Here is a 19,960-nt window from a genome sequence, read left to right as displayed (position 1 = left end):
TTAACGCTGCTTTCCTGAATTTCATAAAACCATCTGATAATGAAGTGATTCTGAGATAACGCTTTGTAATGGAGCAATTGTTGCCAAACATTACCCTTAAAACTATTAAAGCTCAGAATCCTCTTTCTGCCGCGGAAACACAGGGTGCCCGTTTAAGCATTTTTGAGTAAATTGAGTCTCATCTTTTACGACAATCAAGCACATTGAACCAAGGCCAAACTGCTCGCTTAACGCAGGGGAACCGAGGGCTGTATTCCAGAGAAAAAACACCGGCGGGATGTGCTTTGGTTAACCCATGAAAGGTTTAGTGTCTATGATCACACCCAGGGGAAAATGGGGAGAAAGCCCCCGCCACCCTCCTCTGCTCTTTCCCCTCTTCGACAAAAATCTTTCTTTATCTTGTCAAAAGCCAACGAAAACAAGCCGATCCAGAACGCCTCAACAACACGAAGACGAGACAAAACGGGAAAACCTACAAGCTCCAGAGAGCGAAGACTCATCTGATCAGCTTAGCTACGCTCTCCTGGCTTCTCATGTACGAGGAGTAATTAGCAATTAACAATCAGGGTTTAACTAGATCCAGTTATTATCTGTAAGCAAGAGGGGGGAGAAAAATATCTGCCGCTTTGACTCGGGAGTGCATTAGAATTCCCGTGCTACTCGAGTTTGATAAAAAAGAAGAGTGAGGGACCCAAGCAGTAATTCTCTCATTTTCACGACATCTCTGGGCCATTTTTTTTTTTCAAATTCCCAGATCAAACAGGCTGTAACAAAAGGCCCCAAATCCCCCCTCCGCTCTCCTCCTCCTGCTCTCTCTTTCCAAAATTAGTTAAGCCTCTCAGCTCCATCATCCTCAACATGGCTCGCATCAACAACCCTACGCTGCATCGCAAATGCTGCATAGCCTCCGAAATCCACCCCTCCTCACACACACTCCTCTGCAGCCCCCCTCCATCCAAACACGCTGAAGATGAGGGGGGTGGGTGGGGGGAGAAAACTCCCCATATGTCACTCTGAATTTGTACTTAGAGACAAAGTACCCCACAGTCACAAGAGTTTGTGATCCCCCCCCCCCTTCCTCTTTCACTTGGCTAACTGTCTTTTGTCTTTTCCGGGGGAATATATGCTAAGTCAAAAGGCTGCTGTTCAAAAACATGAAGATGGGGGGGAAAAAAAGTGAGTCGAGGCTGACAGATTGGGTGATTCGGACACGGTGACAGGGGAAGGAAGCAAACAATCGCGAGCGAAGCAGCTGTCTGCCTTTACCGCTCTCTGACATATTCAGGCCTTTGCTCCTTGTTTCCCTCTGATTACCTCATCCTCGCTACTGCCCCAGCTGTTTACTGTCTCAGTTCACAAGGTGATGATTCAGGATTTTCAATCACTCTTTACACGTTCCCTCCTTTTCTGTTATCATCTTTCCATGTACACTCCCCACATCTGTTGCCACACTCAAAGCAACTCTGTCGGCCTTACGCATATTTTCTACTTTTTAAAAAGTTTCCGGCGACTAGCCCGACTTCTGAGGTGAAGTGGGGTGAGTGATGCCGAGAGCTTGCTCTGGGTTATTGCCCAGGAAGGTGCTCATTGCTCAGCTTTAAGTGATCCTGTTTCACACAGTTGTCAGTTCTCCCTGGGCTGGCAGGTCCTCGCTGCCTCCGAGCTAGCTGCTTATGGGGTTGTCACCAGAGCCGTTAACGTTAATCTAATGCTAATATTCATGTTTGCCAGCTCCCTTTTAGCTAATGACACCTGCTTCTGGAGGAGGCTGTTCGCATCCATTGTATGCTCATTATTTTGTTAGCTTGGGTCAGGTTGGCCGTCCTGCCACCAGCAGGGCTAAGATGGAGATCTTCCCACCTCCAGTCATACAGTGGAGTAAAAACAATGGTTAAAACACCACTCAACCGCCCATTCGCCCTCAGAGGGAAAATGACCATTGCTTCTGCATCCCAGTCCGGCAAAGCGTGAACTCAGCAGCACCACAAAAAAACCCACTCTCATCAATTTAATCATCCCCCGTCCACAGATTCCGAGCTAATTATTCCAGCCTTTAATTATTCCATCCGACTGCTGTTGAGATCTCTTAAAGACGGCTGGATTAGTGGATTTGGAGTATTAGCTCGGAGGGTTGGCAGACCTCTGCACTGTGATTCAGGGGGCTGAGAAACACATCTTCAAAAGGTACCTTGAGCAGCACCTTCACAGGATCATTACACTGGATAAATCCATGTTAAGTTGCTTAAAAGCGTGTAAAGGTGAGCCATGTTTAGGTGCAGACACTTTTGAGGGAGGAGGCTAACTAAATGTGACTTAAGCATTGCAACAGTGACACAGTTTAAAGCACTTTGGAAGGAATTGTTTACAAGTTACTTAAAGGGCTTATGTCAACTTGGGTCAACATCAAGGACTGGAGAAAACTTCAGGAGTGAATACTTTTTCCTCACATTGACAATCTAAGTGGCACACTTCACACATTGCAATGTCATGGTCTGTATTCAGAAGAATGATTTAAGCTACACCTGTTAAATCTAATGATCCAGTCACTCTTCTGTTATTTCAGCTAATGTAAACCCTGGATTCAGGTTTTGTTCACCCACAGGGGCCACATCCATGCTGAAATTCACCACTATTGAAAATCATTTGCTACCTTTTGAGTGCAAAGTCCTGATGTCTCGAGTTGACTGTCAAGTTAAAGTGCTCTTTGCTCATGCTTGTTATAGATGGTGCCCATCAGCCTGCTACCCCTCCTTTGAACTCCCCCCCGTCTCCCTCAAACACCCCCCCAGATCTCCAAAATGAGAGCAGCTCGTCCCGCGGCTGACAGCAGAGATGTTCTGAAAGCAGGTCGGGAAAGGTTAGAGCAAGAAACATGGAGCGGGGCAGTGAAAAAGACAAAAAGAATCTTGCTTTTTAATTATTTTATTAAGAGCCTTGATGCTATTAAATGCCCCAGATACATTCACCCTATAGTTCTCAATTAGACTTGACAGTTGCTGCATTACCAACAATAAATATAGCAAAAGGCTGCGCCTTGGGCCAGGAAGGACCCCTAACTATGACCCTCACATTTAATGATGAAAACAAGCGAGCGCACACTCTGCCTCGCTCAAGCACATGCATGTGCACATCCATGCATGGGCGTGTGTGCACACACACACACATCCTCTGTGTGTTGTAGCTCCTTGTTACACAAGGACATTGGGGCCTGTAAAAAAACAACTCGAGGGTTTATAAATGCTTTACAGATACTGAGGTGCACACATAAAAGTACACCTTTACACATTTGGAGGGCAGAGAGTAATTTCAAACTTTATGAGTAAGACAGCATAAAAATAATGAAGAAAATTGCTTCCCATAATTTGCAATTTAATTAACTCTGCAGCATCTTGACTTTATTTTGAAAATATTTTCAGTTTCTGTTTTTGGCCACACTAACAGTGCGGCTCTTGGGATGGCAGTGTTGGTTGGCCAGTACACCATGTTGATGGATGCCATTGGATGGACTGCCAATGTCCCCAGAGGATGAATCCTAATTATTTTGGCAATTCCTTGACTTATAGAGGAAATTTAAGTCTTTATCGTCAGACATTATCTTCATCTTTTAATTGCCAGACATTGTTAGTTTCGTGTGAAATGATGAGATGAGTATTAGATGGATAACCATTTGCAAATATGTAACAGACAAGATCAATAATTAATCAATAATCCAGTGCCATCGACTGTCCAGTGTAAAACTAATGACAATTTGTGTTTAGTGCTAATTAAATAGCAAATGTTAACATGCAAACATTATAAGTCACTGCTTCTCAAACTACAGTGCGTGTAACACTGGTGGTACGCAGAGGAATCTTTTTAAAAATTAAATAAATGAAAACATATAATCCTATCAAAATAGTACAAAATTTGAAATGAAATTTGGTGTGACAGGTGACGGTACTCAGTAAGAAGTAAGAGTACTCATGTGGACAAAAATCAGAAGTGCTGGTACTCAGTACTGGTGATTACTGGCACTGAATTTCTAACTTGTACATAGCGCTCACGTCCAATTTGTAATTATGACTGGGAAACTGATTTTACTGCTTCAGTATATCCGATTTGGCAGTTAAAAATATGAAAGTGTTACATTCAAATATGGACGGCTCACGTTAACCCAAGGGTGTTGTTCAATGTAATTAACCCCATATGTAATGGATGGTTATATTATCAGTGCACAGCATTTTAATCCTCACTCTGTAATCATACAAACGTCTTGATGTCGTGAGCGCTCTCAAATCTTTCCCACCCATCCAATTCATATCAATGATCATTTTCAATATAACAAACACACAGACAAAACATGACACACTTTCAGGGGAAACAGACTTCTTTACTGGGTAGAAATTTTGACAAAACATATTCTAACTTACAGTACTGTCAGCATGTCAGTAAAACACTTCACAGGGCTTTAAACAGTCAAATGGAACACACAATTTAAAGGCAAAAATAGTTTTTAACATCAACAGTGGAGCCCAACTTGACAATCGTGTGAGTGACACAAACAAACAAACAGTAAACAGAGGTGTTCTTAATCGCCCCTACAGCTCTTTGTGATTTACACGTAGTTAATAGTTTACATATTGTTTAAATATCAACAAATATCTGTTCATAGCACGGCAGCTCTGGATGGAGTGTTGCGAGCCCAACCCTCTGTGGTTTGACTGCTTGAAGCCAGGCATCATTGGCACAACACAATTAAACAATACTAGTTATTGTTAGGTCAGACAGACAGATTGTCACATCAAGTTCCTGTCCAAGTTTGGAGTTTCTCTTCAAAATAAAGGCCCTTTACTGTGAGCTGGTAACAAGCACCAAACAATCATTTCAGCCAGCTCCCACCACACTATGTGACATAAGCTCACTGTTCATGTGTCGGTTACTTTCACATTATCTTTAACTTAACCATCACACCAATTGCTTGTATCTACAGCATAAATTCTATTTTTCAGTGTTTGTGCTTATTTCAGAAATTTGGTGAGAGTTTTAAGGTTTTAGCTGCAGCATATTGCAGTGCCAGGACAACATCTTCTAAATTTCTACACAGCGGCTTCTCACTAAAACTAAGATAAAAAAAAGTGAATAAACTAAGAGGCAACCATTTCAAGGTCAAACTGTGGAATTCACAGAGTCGGTGTGCAAAAAGCACACTGTCATTCTCACTGTACTGTTACAGTACAGTACATTTCACAAATGTAAGTCTGTGCATACTCATAAACAGGTACACAATGGCATGCACAAACACACCCACATTCACATACACACTCCCACAGGCAACTCTCCAGGCATGTCATTAAGAGAGAGAGAGTACTAGAGTTTCCCGTTGGCAAAGGCTCCCTCTTGGAACTGAGGGATAAAGCTCTTGAAGTACGCCCTGGGTGAGAGACAGAGAGAGGAGGGGGGAGGGAGAGAGAGTACAGAAAATAAAACATCAAAATATGACAATAATTGTGTTTCAACTGCTTCAAAGCATCTAACAAATTCACTGGGTCAGTCCCACCCGCAGAATGTATCAAAGTACAGATGAAAGGCAGAATGTGTTTACTTGTTACAATTACAACTTTATATGAGATATCTACTCTCCATGTGTTAACGCTCAGGACACACAGGAGACATAACCCCCCCCCCGCAAAAATATCCCCCACAGCCCACATATTCAGGTGGTGTATAGGTATGTGTGTGTTTCAACATTGCAGAGAGTTAAAAGAGAAGATTGATGCCACTCTCATATCTGTTGGTTCAATATGTTTCTTAACTTATCTTAGCTTAGCATCAGTACTGAAAGAAGGGGGAAACACATTGGGACTCTGCCTACCAGCACCAGTAAAGCTCACCAATTAACGCATTACATCTGTACACAAAGTTATGGTTTTACGGGGAGTTACTGTATGTGCGACTATTTGTTGGCCAGGCCAGTGGCTTCCTGAAATAAGACAAGCCTTCTGAAGCTTTCAAATCACACTTTCAAATATAAACTACACTGAACAACCCAGGAAACTATGGAGGACTGAAACTGCTAAAATTAAAAATAAATTGATTCAATAAATACATTAATATGCCATTGAATGCACCAACATTATATTAAAATAAATGTAGGCATTAAGTAATTTATAAAATGTGACATAATTAATTCCCCTATTTATTTACTTCAATTTTATTCATTCTTAATGATTTTTTTTTTTACAAATGTATATATATATATATATATATATATTTATTAGTTTTCCATTTTCACACTATTATTTCCCTAAACTTACTTATTTCTGTATTTTCTTTTTACATTTCTTTATACATTTCTGCTTCATTATGCAAATAAGGTGGCTGTCATTTAAAGTATGTCATGGGCTGATGGTTGATCGTCATCAGAGTGCAAAGAAAAGCTCCCTTTTTTTTTTCTTTTCGTATGCTGTAAACCTAAGTATTAGTAGAATGACAAGTTAAACTGAATAAAGGCAGAAGATCTATTTGTGTCATATTTTATAAATTAATATATATATATAAATGAAAAGCCTACATTTATTATTTTTGGTGCAGTTAATGCCATATATTTATTTATTTATATATATATATATATTATTTAAAAAAAATCTTTGGCAGTTTTAGTCCCCCACAGACTCTGTTTTGAAACATATTTCAATATTTATATTTTAATTTATAAATTAAAATCTATACCTGATCCCAGTTGTGTAACTACAACAATTGTATGCCTCTGATCATTGCCCCTAAAAAGCAACCAAAGTCTTTCAGCCTTATATAATGTCTGTTCACCTCTACTGAAGTTGAATCATGCTATATATGAAATGATGAGTAATATATGTTTTTTATTACTGCAAATGAATAGATTGTTTTCAAGTTGGCTAACCAAACAGCTAGGTCGGCGAGCAGTCTGACTGCAGATCCCTGTACAGTTAGCAAAAATAAATCCAGCAGGCAGATTTCTCTGTTCGGACATGTGTTTTTACAGAGTTTTTACAGTTTTAGAGAGCTTTAGGAGGCTTGCACTGCTTGCTCCGTTAGAACGAATGAAAATAAAAAGAATGGAAGAATGAAAACTACCAGAATTTTCCTTTAATCAATCTTTGCTGAGCCAAAGCTCTTGCAGTCAAATCCATGGAGCTAACAGACCAGAATCCAAATAGGTCCGCATTTGTTGTGTGATAAAAGAAAGTACACAGATAACGTCTGAGAAAACAGATTACTATTGCCTTCTGAACCTTCTGTAGTGTCATTCACATCTATTGCAAATATTTACAGCAGTTATTAACCTTTGCCATGCAAAAAGCAAACAATTCAGGTCGTAGCTGACGCCTATAGATTTCCTCTAATGGGGTCATACCAGTTAATGTTTACTGAAGGTATAATAAAATCTGTGAATATAAACAAATGGCCTGTGTTGTGTATAGTGCAGTTCAAGCTATACGGTCTTATTGTATGGTATATCTAATGTAATTCATACAGAAAATTCAGCATGATAAACGACTGGATGACTTATCAGAGAAGGGTTACAGTCTTGGGAGAGTAGTCCTGAAATGCACTTGAGTTAGTGGAGTATTTCAATACCTACAAGACATTCTGTCGCTGAAGCCCACTGTATCTCATTCTAACTCAATGTGCAAATAAAATCTATACAAATCAAATAGCATAATTTCCATGCATAGAATCTACTGAGGCAGGAGCTACTCACTTGGCCCTCTTTGCCATCTCATTGCCATCCCAGCGAGGGCTGTAGGGATACGACTTCTGCACCTGAGAATAGAGCTGGCCACTGTTGGTGAAGTGGTACACAGACTGGAAGGTGAGGGTGGGCTGGTCCCTGGGGAAGTACAGCGGTAGATCCACTAAGAGGAGCAGAGGGACAGATAGAGAAAGATATCGAATGAGAAAGATAATAATAAGGTTATTGTACAGTAACAAATGTGATGCATGCAGTATGTAAGTGTGTGTTTTGCCACTTCCTACCGTGTACTAGGAAGCAAAAGTCCTTCCACATGAGTAGAAGAGTCAGTTTTGTAAATCCCTCCGCATCATACTCCACCACGCCCCTGCAATACACACACATATTAATTTCTGCAAAGTCTCACCAGGTGTTATTTTACACCTACAGCACCTTGTAAAATAACGAGGGACAGAGACAAATACATGGCTGCCGAACACAAGTTGTGATCACTTCAGTGGAGGATGTGGTCCTCTCTAGTTGACTCACATTCCAAAGTGGCTGAGGAAGGCAGCGATGTACTCTCTCCTCTTGTGATAGCCTTGGATGACATACTGCACCTAGAGAGAACAAAGGGAAAGGTGAAAGGTTTAGTACACACAATGGGATTAGCAAAACGCACGGCGAATGGAAAATACAGTTTGAACCCCAGCAGTGACTTATAGGAGCAATGTTAAGATGGCATTCACTGGGCTCAATAAAGTTAATAAAGTCAACCATTAAAAAACCACAACAAAGAGACAAAAACTAAATAATATGTATATTGTTGGCATTTTATTGACTTTACAGAATGAATGTGTGACGAATCAGGCTGGGCCCAAATGAGCTACATACCATTTCACTATTATTTAAAAAACAAAAAGGAAACTATGACACGTCAAAACGATCACACATTAGTATTTTAGAATTATTGATCATACATGATACAAAGGGTTAAATGATCACACAAATATGATTAACTATTGATCACCTGGCAACACTGGGTCACTCCCTTAAAGAAGCTAATGCCTGCTCAAAATATAATTGCTAGAGAGATGTTAAAAGTAATTATATACACAATCGTTAACTTGCCAACACTTTGTACCTCACTGGGTTACCATGGTTAACAGTCCACATACAATACATTTCCCTTAAAAAAAACAAATAGTTTGAAGCATTGATGCTTCATCCATAACGTTAAAATTTTAATTTGAAATCAACATTTTAATGCAGCACTGGTTGGGACTATATATATAAAAGTAGCGACCAAGCTATATCACAGTCTTTCTCCTCTACTTGAATTCCCGCAGGGAGGTGTGGTAGTGTTTATTTGTGCTATAATAGGTAACCTCCATGAAACAATCAGAAAATTCTGTTTTAGATCTCTGATTTACTGCTTTTGTTCTGGCTAACACAGCTCCCTCTCTTCATTCACTCTCTCGCTGGCTGAACCACTGCTTCTCTCTCGACAAATCCTGATCATTATACCTTTACATAACAAAAAAAATAAAATGAATGAATCACTTTATTTAAATTGAGGACTTTTTCTTTTTAGGGTATTGATAAAATAAAATAAAATATGACGACAGATATTTGAAGGCTCACTCGTAACCTTCCATCGAAGCTTTGCATTTAAAAAAAAATGACATTCAATACAGCCCTATTACAACTACAATACACTATAAAAACTGCTTTATTTTGTTACTCTATTTTGGCCCTTGATGAAAACACAGATTCAAAATGTAGTTCATACAATTTGCGAGCATCTGGTAGCCCTTTTTTGGGAACGTTCCTCACAGCAGCAACAGATTTTCAAGAATTTGACATTATTTGAAAGGTGACAGTAGAAAATGACAGAAAACATGGGAGCAAAAGGGGAGAGGACATGTGAACTAGGGACGTCATGATTACATGATTAAAGGTCTTTGATCCCCCCAGCCCAGAAGAATACCCTTGCAGCAACAGCATTTACATATATCCTGTTTAATAAAAATATTGTGTTTATTGTTTTTAATCTCATCAACTGCATTCCCCTTTTATCCCCCTCAGCAGCTGCCCCCTCCACATGGTTTCCGGGTCTTTCTTGACCTGAATTAGGTCCTTATCAGCAAAGCTAGCTCTCCGTCTGTGTACAGCCTGAGAGGAAATTCTGGCAGTGCTGTACATGTTAGCAGAGAGGCTTTCAGAGCGAACCTACCCAGAATGTAAACAATGCCTTGGCCTGTAGAGAGATTAAGAGAGGTGAGTTTTTTTAATGGTTGCTTTCACTTTAAAACCAGACAGCTCAGAGTACAAAAGTAGTATTACATGCAATCTTTGTACAGGCGAATTTAAATGTCACAGAAGTACAAAGTGTTTAGCTTACCACTTGACAGCCAAATAAGCTGGTGTTAAAAGCTCTACCATAGTGTCTGTCAAATAGAAACGACAGTCTGCTCAAAGTACTGTGTTCATTATAATACGATTTCTTAATTTCAGTCAACATTTTTACACAGAGCCTCCACATTATGTTCATTCTTATTAAATTATTAATACAATATGGTAAACATTTCAGTTTTTCTTGTGCATCATTTTTAAAAAAAGGAGAAAAACACTGAAGAGCTTGTTTTAAGGTGGGTTGCTTTACATTTTACAACACCCCAAGCAACTGCTGCTTATCAGCAATGGTATCATGAACACGCTCCACACAGAAAGGCTTCGGCTGGCATCCTTGCTGAGAGGCAACAGGTTTTCAAAAATACATGAGAGCATGTATAAAAACCACCAGTGAGGCATTAACAAAAAACAATTACTCCGTACAAACTCTCCTACACATGCACAACAGAACGGGCTTTCCACTTGTGAGCCCATGACCTACATGTCTTTAGTGCGTGTTGACAAGTGTGATTAGCGATTATCTTTAAGTCCAAAGAGGAGAAAGCTCAGGCCTCGCTTGACTGTTGAGCATCCTGGGCAGGTGAGAAAGCCTGCAGTCAGCCAGCCAGCCATGAAGGTGACCTGCTCGTATTCACCTAGCAAGACTAAGCCTTAGCAGGATGGTTATATATCACTGAACCTGGGCCATGCTGGTGAAGCTCAGATTACTGAAAAAATGCGGAAGAAAACCTACAGGAGAATGCCCCTGGTCCACACCATTTAATCAAAGGGATATAGATCAATGTGTGTAATGTGCGCTGCCAGCTGGTGTCTGTACTCATTGTTGTTAGTGAGGGAAAAGAAACAGAAACTCTGTCACAACACTGTAAGATCAGGATTGGACAGTGTTTTTGTAGTTCAAAAAGTATTTAAAGCTCCAATCACTAGATAGCAGTGTTGGAAACTGAGGGCTAAGATGTTGGATGTTACATGGACTGTGATAAATACAAATTCAGATCTCACTGCTCATTTAATTAAAAAAAACCCACAATATATCGCTTATGGTATCACTATATATATTGAATTGTAACCTTTGTATCATATCGCCAGATTCTTGCCAATACACAGTCCTACTTAATGGTAAATGGAGGTACTCCCCTTCACAGAAATTATTTAGCTGATCACCTCAAATTCATTTGAAAATGACATCAATATTTTAGAATTATCAATTTAATATTTATGAATCATAACTTCGAACATATTTTTGGCTCCCAATAAAAACATATTCTCAGCTGACAAAAGGCGATTACAAATCTTTAGTTATTCATAACTTTAGTTACTTGCAACGGTTGAACAATGAACTTTAATAGATTTATTAAAGGATTCAAAAAACTTTACCAGGTTATACATGAATTTAGACTGCATTTTACTAGAGACTGGATTGTACAGCATGCATCAGAATTAGGGCCGGGACTCAAAGGCAAACTCAAATATTTCTCATCTCTCATATTGTGATAATGCTTCCCATGATACTGTGTGACATAGTTTTCTAAACTATGTAACTTTTAGGTAAAAAGGAGCAGAGGTGCTTTATCCAACAAAAACAAAGGGCCACAGGTTGGAGTCAAACCCATGGTCGCTGTAGGAAAGACTATATTTTTAAAAATACAGTCAAACAGCCATAATTTGGACAAAAGATTTTGCAAGAGGAGCAGTTTCAGAGTTATCATATCTGCAAGAAGGGATAAACCGAGCCTCTGCTCCAGCAATGCAAGAATAATGTGATAATGTAATGTGATATTGGTGCCAGTGCATCTATAATGCATAATCAAAGTGTGTATTGCAGTTATTGATTACTTTTCCCAGCCCTAAGCAGTAAAAATCTCGTAGTAAAATTGTGAGGTTCATTTGAGGACAGGATATGGCATGAATAAAGCTAGAGCCAGTACTTCCTTACCCACTGCTACTGCATGGTTGTGATTACTCATCAACCATGTATGAATGACGGCATTTTGTGAAAGAGGAAAGTTGTAATCTCTGATACACACAGTCGTGTGTGTGACGGGTCTCATCTCTGGAAGAGCTCTTAAACACAGACACGCATTGTGACTCAGCCTCCTGTTCAATTATGTTTACATGGGACAGTGGAGGCGGCAATTTAGCTTTCTCAAAAGCTGCAAGGCCACATACTCAATAAGCTGTTTATCTAGTTAGACTGCGTGTACGTGTGTGCGCGCCTGTTTCAAGGGAACTGTGGATCACTGAACTTTCCCACCCATGCTGTGAAAGGATTTCCCGCCCCTACTGTCGCTGTGAGTCGCAACCAAGTCTTTTTATTGGCTGCCTGGAGGTTTGAGTGATGCAAGACAGGTGATCTCGCTCTGCAGGTATTCAAACCTGCCTGTGCCCATGACTCCCTCGCCTGCACATCCATTTATTGTGTTTGTGCATGTGTCTGTGGGGAGTGTGATGCAATAACGCCGGAAGTGCTTCCTGCTGTGTGATTAAGAAATCTCTGTCACATACACATTCACACCACCCCCGGCTTTCATATTATAAAGAGTGACAGATCTGATATCTGACTACAAACTCACTTTAAAAATCCATGTGTTTTGGTTATCTGATAAGATCTACATAGGCATCAGTATTCAAATACAATAGGAATATTTACTGGGGAAAAAAATAATGATTACTAGATGGAAATTACATGAAAAAGTGACATCACAATAAATAAAATAAAGGGTGTTTTCAAATTAATGTGCTGAAAGTGGAAAGTTTCTCTGTGCTCACTGAAAATCTGATTTTAATGGGCGGGGCCTATGAGCATGATTTGTACAAGTAGAAACTTGAAGCCACCAGTTCACATCCACTGAGAATGGACTTTACAGTGAAGACATCTTGTGTCCAGCAGGAAAACTTTAGAAATGCATAAAATGTGCATATGTATTGTTTTAAGATGTAAGTAAGTTAAGTTTTAGATTTTTTTTGAAGGGATTTCTTGTGGAAAAAACATGTCAGACACCAATCCAAGCAGATTATTATATAATATAGATATGCCTTAATACATGACTGGGGGATCTTTAATTAAAAGCGGCAAGCACACACAATACAGTACTTATAATTGGCAACAGCCACAGTGCAAATGTCACTTGTACAGCATCTTTGTAAGAAGTTGTAAGAAAGCCCAGGTTAGAAGGATCATGACTCATTGTTAAGTTTGCTGTATACTCAGCTTCTGGGAAATGGACTCACACAACTCATTGCTCTTAAGTTGAGTGGAAATTTTACTGTATAGATGAATCGGCCCAATGAACATTTCTGTAAAGTAATCAGATTAGATAAATAATTTAATGAAAAAATAAAAGTGTAATTTCAGTCAGGAGTGAAAAACATTTAAAAGTTGTTTACTGATTTGTGTCTATTCAAACTGGACAAAATTCTGCTAAAAGGTTTAAGATGTTAGATTAGCCCTTATTTAAACATCATTCTGATGACTATTTCAACATATAACAGGTTCAACAAGATCTAGTGTGTACATATTTGTTGGCAGCAGTTAAAAAATGACACACATTTACCATACTGGATCAGAAAGGCACTGCGATCTATTTTCACTTTCTTACAGTTGAATAATTTAACCCTAAATGTAACACCTGCACTTTCCTACCAATTGATTGATTTCTTTCCTTTTTTTGGTGTATGGGTTACAATCTACTTATGTATGCACTATGCACTTACACAGCAAAGTGTACTGAGACACTTCTGATTTTACCCTTTAAATAAATAAACATACTTAATAATCACAGATACATTTATTTATATTGCTTACATTATTAATTACTTTCAGCGTCTCCCTCATGAGCCTATTTCTTCAAACAATTACGGATGATTTCATTGAAATTGATTGAAAGCAAGCTAATTCCTTTTCTCATGTGAGCTGATTGTATACTGTGTGTACATATAGGAGATGACTGAAAACCCCTCAGGGCCTATTAGCTTCTGTAGCTGATTTTCATGAGCGATTGTTTTTAATGATGCAGATGCCAGGTGCTGCCATCACCCAGCAAAATCATGGTCACAGCTGAGGTATGTGGCAGTATAGTTGTGTCAATACCATCCTGGCATCTGGAATAAGTGGGAGGAAATAATTGATGGTGTTATAAGAACAAAATGACTGCACAGCTTGTCCTGGCTGGTCCTGTTTTTTCTTTACCATTGTTTTTTTGTTTTTTTTACCAAGTGTGGTTGATAAATTTCACAAAAAATAAGAGATTATATTGAAGTCGAATATTGCTTTGTGTCTTTTAGCATGTGTCTTTCTGCTTTATATGAACCCACTTTGAGACTATGAACTCAAACTACAGTGTCATGTCTGTTATAATGGTAATAGTAGTAATGTTTAGTGTTTGATCTACTCTACTCTCCCTTCTAATACTGAGTTCCAGTACAACAAGTCAGAAAACCAAGCTCTAGCCAGGTTAGCCATTGTTAACAATACCAGTAGATAACAATGCATTATACTGTATTTTGCTCATACAAACATGTTCACAGACAGAAGTACTACTGATTTAACGAGAAACACAAAGACAGAAGTGCTAATAAACCGAATATTACTACAACTTTGACTTAGTTGATGCGTGGAGCCGCCATATTGGATTTTGAGGTCGGAGTTGGTGAGATTCTTCCTTCTAATTTTCCTAGTTGGACAGTCGCCTTTAGGGGGGGCGTTCCAGCTGAAAATTCCAACTTCCCAGTTCAAATGGAATGCTCCATAACACTGCCTGTCCACATCTACGATTTGATTCAAGTTATCAGGTTACAAACTAGGGATGCACATAAATTAAAATGCAGACATGGAAATGGGTATATTATTACAGTACATATTATTCTAATAATACAATTAGAGCCAATAAATGATTGGTCTATAACAGTAATAATTTATTTAGAATTATTATGCAAGATGTAGTATGTTTGTGAAATTTTTGAAAAAGTAAATGTTCAAACATTTGAAGAGTATGAACTGCTATTTGTTTTTAATGATTTAACAATAGTGCTGTCACATTTAGTTTGAAAAAAGCTATGGATTATTAAATCATCCATCTTTGCTCATTACAGTCTTACGTTACAGGTTATTAATTTCAAATACAAAAATGTAAAATTATCTGTTATTGTATCAGTATCGGCCAAGCAAGTAATTATTAGTTATTGCATAGGCTAAAAAAATAAAAATAAAATCCATATTGTGCATCCCTGCTACAAACAGGTGGTGTTAAGATTTATTTCAGTGGTATTGTTAGAACAAAGTTCTATTTTAAAAGGCTGCAAACTGCTTCATCTTTACTTACAGTTTTTATATTTACCCTGTTGAACACAAAATGCTTCCACGCATTCACAGCTTGCATGTGAATGGGCATGAAATAGATCAGGGTGAAAGATTTTACAAATGTTTTCCACAGGAGCACAAGGCCTCTTGCGATTATACACTAAAGAAATTAAACTGAAACAACATACCGGTATATTAAGGTGTATAGTTTGTGGCTCTGTTGTGTTGGTCAAAGTGCTCTTTACACTGCTGCCAGGGCAGTAAGATGTTTCTTAAATGGTAAATGGAGTGCATTTATACAGCCCTTTCTACCTTAACAGACAAAGCGCTTTACAGTATTGCCTTTCATTCATCCATTCACACACGGATTTAAGTCACTGGTCTCCTCATTGAGAGCAACTTGGGGTCTAGTGTCTTGCTTAAGGAAACCTCATGGATCGAACCTCAAACCCTGTGATTAATGGTACCTCCTGAGCCATAGCTCCATGTTGAAGTATTAAGCCACAAGCCTATGGCACAAAAGAAGAATAAACATCAATAATACTTTTGAATTTACCAACAGCAGTGTGCCAGTATTCAGAGCTTAGTGCTGGTTACACTTACTGCAACACACCAGCAGTGAAATCAATGGTGTTGGTGTGTGTGTTCCAGGCAGCATATGAGTTGGGGGGTGGAGGGAGAGGTTTTGACACTGCTGCTGGACTTAAACCCCCAGAGACATGGAGGTCAGTCAGGGACACAAGTGTTCCAGACAACCTAAGTATGCTGGTCAGAGTCCAGGTGAATAGGAAGAGATGGAGGGTATCTGTGTGCATTATGCGTACGTGTGTGTAGGTCGGTGTGTTTGTGTGTGTGTGTGTGTGTGAGGCTGTGGAGGATGGGCATTTCTCCTGAGGGAAATGGCATTACATCGCGTCTACACAGCATATCTACCTGTCAACCTGCAGAGGCCATGGAGCGCTCAGACGGCCTATGGAGGTTGGCCAGTACGCCCACGTCGGCAGATGCCAGACACATGTGCATGAATGCACATACACATATTAACACACACACACACATACAAACACACAGCTTGACAAAACACTTTCTACAGTGGACACACGTGTGGCTGGACCAAAGCTTATAACTATACAATAAATGAGTCACATGCCTTGCTCATACTTATAGTAGCTAGACATTAAAGACATTCATATAGCAGAAAACCACTATTTGCTATGTAAAGAAATAGTGGAGTCATGGTGTCCTGAGCAGAGAATGAAATCACACTCTCTCTGCCTGTGTTGCTATCGCAGCCTCTCTGTGGTTTGTTTACGTAGCCGGTCTGCTCCATCTGCAGGAAAGCCACTGAAATTGCCGTTTTTACCATCTACGTCTGCCAATTCAGGATTTATTTTGACCAAACCAAAAGCTGACGATTGTTGGAACAGTGGAAATACTAACAAAGATGGGTTTGGTAAGCTGTATTGTGTTCCTGTCAACTTTGAATGAAGTTACAATGACATATGGAAAATTACCTTTTTTGTCTATCTGGTCTGGTGGCGAGCGATAGTGATTCTGTTTCTCATTAAATAAAATATATATATTTGTAGGGATCCTTTCCGTAATGCTGTCAGACACTCAGAATAACAATCTGAGTCTGTCAGAGGAAAAAAAGGGTGCATTTATTCCCAAGGATTCATATTAGCTCATGTTGCAACCACTGCAGCCTTTTCCTGAATACTTTCACGTCTAACTCTGAGAATTAAGGATTTATTTCGACCAAACACGCATTGGTGATTGTATATATAACCCTTAAGTGTTACAAATAATATAAATTGATGCAGACTTCAACACTAATAGAGACATTATTTCATTGTAATGCAGACACCCACATACACACAATAAAACAAAGCACATCTAACCACATTGTAAGTAAGTAAAATGAGTTATACTAAACACTTTTACCTTGTTGGTGAGTAGCTGGCACACTTGAGGGACATAGTCAATTAGGCATCCTCCACTAGGGAATGCTGGGATATGAAGTGCTGAAGAGCCTCCCAGAGCACTGATTGAGAGAAAAAAGACAACAGTTATCCTGTAACTACACAGAAAATAAAGTTACTACCATGTTCTCTCTGCCACTACGTCAATTATTTGGACAGTTCAAGACTTTGTATGACCACCTGCCTAAACTACTGAGCAAAACCAAAACCTAAACAGAGCACATTAGTTAGCTGCCATCTCCAGAAGTTGTGGGATTAAAAAATAAAGGAGTGTCTCATGCCTGTGGCATCCTGCCTTTTCTCCTTCACTTGTTCATTTATTCTTTTGACATCCTCCTGATTCCATCCTGCAGCACAGCTCCATTAGTGATTAGTGCATGCTAGTTTAATCAGGAAATCTGCTGCTGCAGCTCCCCAGTGACTAACCAACCGAAGTAGTCACTCCCTCATTTTTTTTCTGATCTGGGGCAAAAACAGAGGGAATACCCTGAGGATGGGTTAAAGGTCTTAAGGCACCGCTTATTGGCTTTTAATTCTCATTTTAAGACACATAGAGGGGGATTTCTTCCGCTGCTTTCTATTTTTATTCCATTCTTCATTATAGCAGGGCAGTCACAGGCCATTTAGAAATGCTGTTATGTCATTAAAAGCAATGCCAAAGTGGATGACTGCTGTTTACCAGGTTAAGCATGCACAATGCATGTAAATAGCCTACATCATGTAACATTATGTCAAATGTCAAAGACCACATATGTTGACATCCAGCCCCGAGGGCTTGTCCTGTTCGTTGATCGGAAAGTCTATGATTTAAAAAGAGATAATAATGTATCTAAACGTGAAACACAACAACAGTGAGTCACAGACCATGGTCATGATCTTACCAATTCCATCACATCATCCCTGACTATCTTTTGAACCAAGTCCAAGTCACACCTCAAGTCACTAAGACGTGACTTAAAAAAGCATGGAAATTATCTAACTGCTCATCTATGCGTTTAGACTAATTAATTAAAATAACAATTATAATCATTTTATAAGTAAAGGCTAATATCTTTCATCTGAATTTATAGTTTTCTCCTTTTTATTTTGGTGCCAGCAGTTGAAGGTGTGTATTAGGTTATGAAGACCATGCGCACATCATGGTAATGTACCAAAAAACTACATTCAGTAGAGCATTTTTCAATATTTGTGAGTCACCATGGTGTATGAAGCTCAAAGGCGGTAACTAACACAGAAGCTCAGAGAATTGCACAATGTTTAAAATTCCAAAGAAAGGTTGTGGGAGTAGAGAGGAGGAAGGTGTAGCGCAGTTCAATGTGCTCCACCTTATGGTCATAACTAAAAACCACACATATTTATGGGAAAATGATGTCTTCACAGAGGTCAGGAAGAGGTCAACAGGGACTGGACTGTACACACACCTAGATTCAAGATAAATAATGGAGTTGTGTAAATAACAGCTGGTTTCTCATCAGCTGCTCATCTGTCACATTCAGGAGTTTTTACTGGTAGTTTACTAAAATTAGCTAAACAATCAAACCCAACCACAAAGATTCAAATATGTAACAGCTTTTCCTCTAGATCGCTGCTCTAAATATATTTTTGCCAAATGATGCTTGGCTGAATATTAATGAGGTCTTATTCACAGAGAAGCCATGCAAACTGTCATGAACCCATTTTCATTGTCAAAATCCTTTTCTCCAGAACTCCAAAGCCACCATTTACAGTAGGCTTTGTGCACATAATTAGCATTAGCCTGTGCATTTTGCTGTGCACCAACAAATGGTCGATTGAAAATGACTTGCAGCAACGAGAAGAGAAGCCTTTGAAAATGAAAATCTAAATGATGCCCATCTATCCTCCCACAGATCTAAGAATAGCTCCATATCATTCAGATGGAAATGCGGACAGAGGCACAAAATAGATGGTGGTGTGTTCGTCACTCATTTGTGTCAATAGCAGGCATGCAAACAAATGTGATGCATTTTGGATTTCAATGGTTCTGCCTCTGGAACACCTAATTGAATGGAGGCTGATTAGACACCAGTCTCTTGCGCTAGTATCAAACGAATTTTCCTTTGGACGTCAGGTCATGGTCCACATTAGACCAACACAAATTCAGTTTATATCCATTCATTCTGCCTGTCAGTGGATTTTAATCTCCGGACCTTCTTCCTGTGAGGATACTATGCTTTTATTTCACCAAACTATATAAAAAATAAAGTCTCTGTACACCTGAATGTGTAACAGGTGCGTTGGAGGAAGGTGCAACTTGAAAACAATGAGAACTCCTGCACACTGTCTCGCTTACTGCTAAACAATGTTTCGGTTTGTGCAACATGTCATGTTTCAGTGTGTGGGAGTTCTTCTCATTGTGAAAATTAAAATACTTAAAGAAACACTAACAGAAAGAGAGTGCAATTTGGGCTTAACATTTGAAAAAAATTGCAATGGCAGTTACAAATATTTCAGGATACCACAACCATTGATATAGCATTGTAAACAGGCCAGATAAAAAGAACAGGTGCAGAGCTGAAAATAATATTTCACTAAAATAGATTTCCCATGGTGCAC

At 39.1% G+C, this 19,960-nt stretch overlaps 1 protein-coding gene across 4 annotated transcripts in view; it reads right to left on the bottom strand.

The window, feature by feature from the left end:
• Positions 1-4,348: 4,348 nt before the first annotated feature.
• The window catches only part of babam2 (BRISC and BRCA1 A complex member 2), a 79,725-nt gene continuing 64,113 nt past the window's right edge, over positions 4,349-19,960 (bottom strand). For all 4 annotated transcript variants that reach the window (XM_035673416.1, XM_035673418.1, XM_035673419.1 and 1 more), the window contains exons 8-12: positions 17,349-17,448; positions 8,240-8,310; positions 7,996-8,078; positions 7,721-7,874; positions 4,349-5,410 (exon numbers count right to left, since the gene is read on the bottom strand). In XM_035673416.1, coding sequence (XP_035529309.1) covers positions 5,347-5,410; positions 7,721-7,874; positions 7,996-8,078; positions 8,240-8,310; positions 17,349-17,448 — 472 coding nt within the window. In that variant the 3' untranslated portion in view covers positions 4,349-5,346. The remainder of the gene's footprint in view (positions 5,411-7,720; positions 7,875-7,995; positions 8,079-8,239; positions 8,311-17,348; positions 17,449-19,960) is intronic.

The sequence above is a fragment of the Morone saxatilis genome, unplaced genomic scaffold, assembly GCF_004916995.1.
Source record: "Morone saxatilis isolate NCDOM2014 unplaced genomic scaffold, NCSU_SB_2.0 Contig3, whole genome shotgun sequence".
In the NCBI taxonomy this organism is placed as follows: Eukaryota; Metazoa; Chordata; class Actinopteri; family Moronidae; genus Morone; species Morone saxatilis.
The sequence above is the reverse complement of the archived record's forward strand: the minus strand, read 5'-3'. Positions and strand labels throughout refer to the sequence as shown.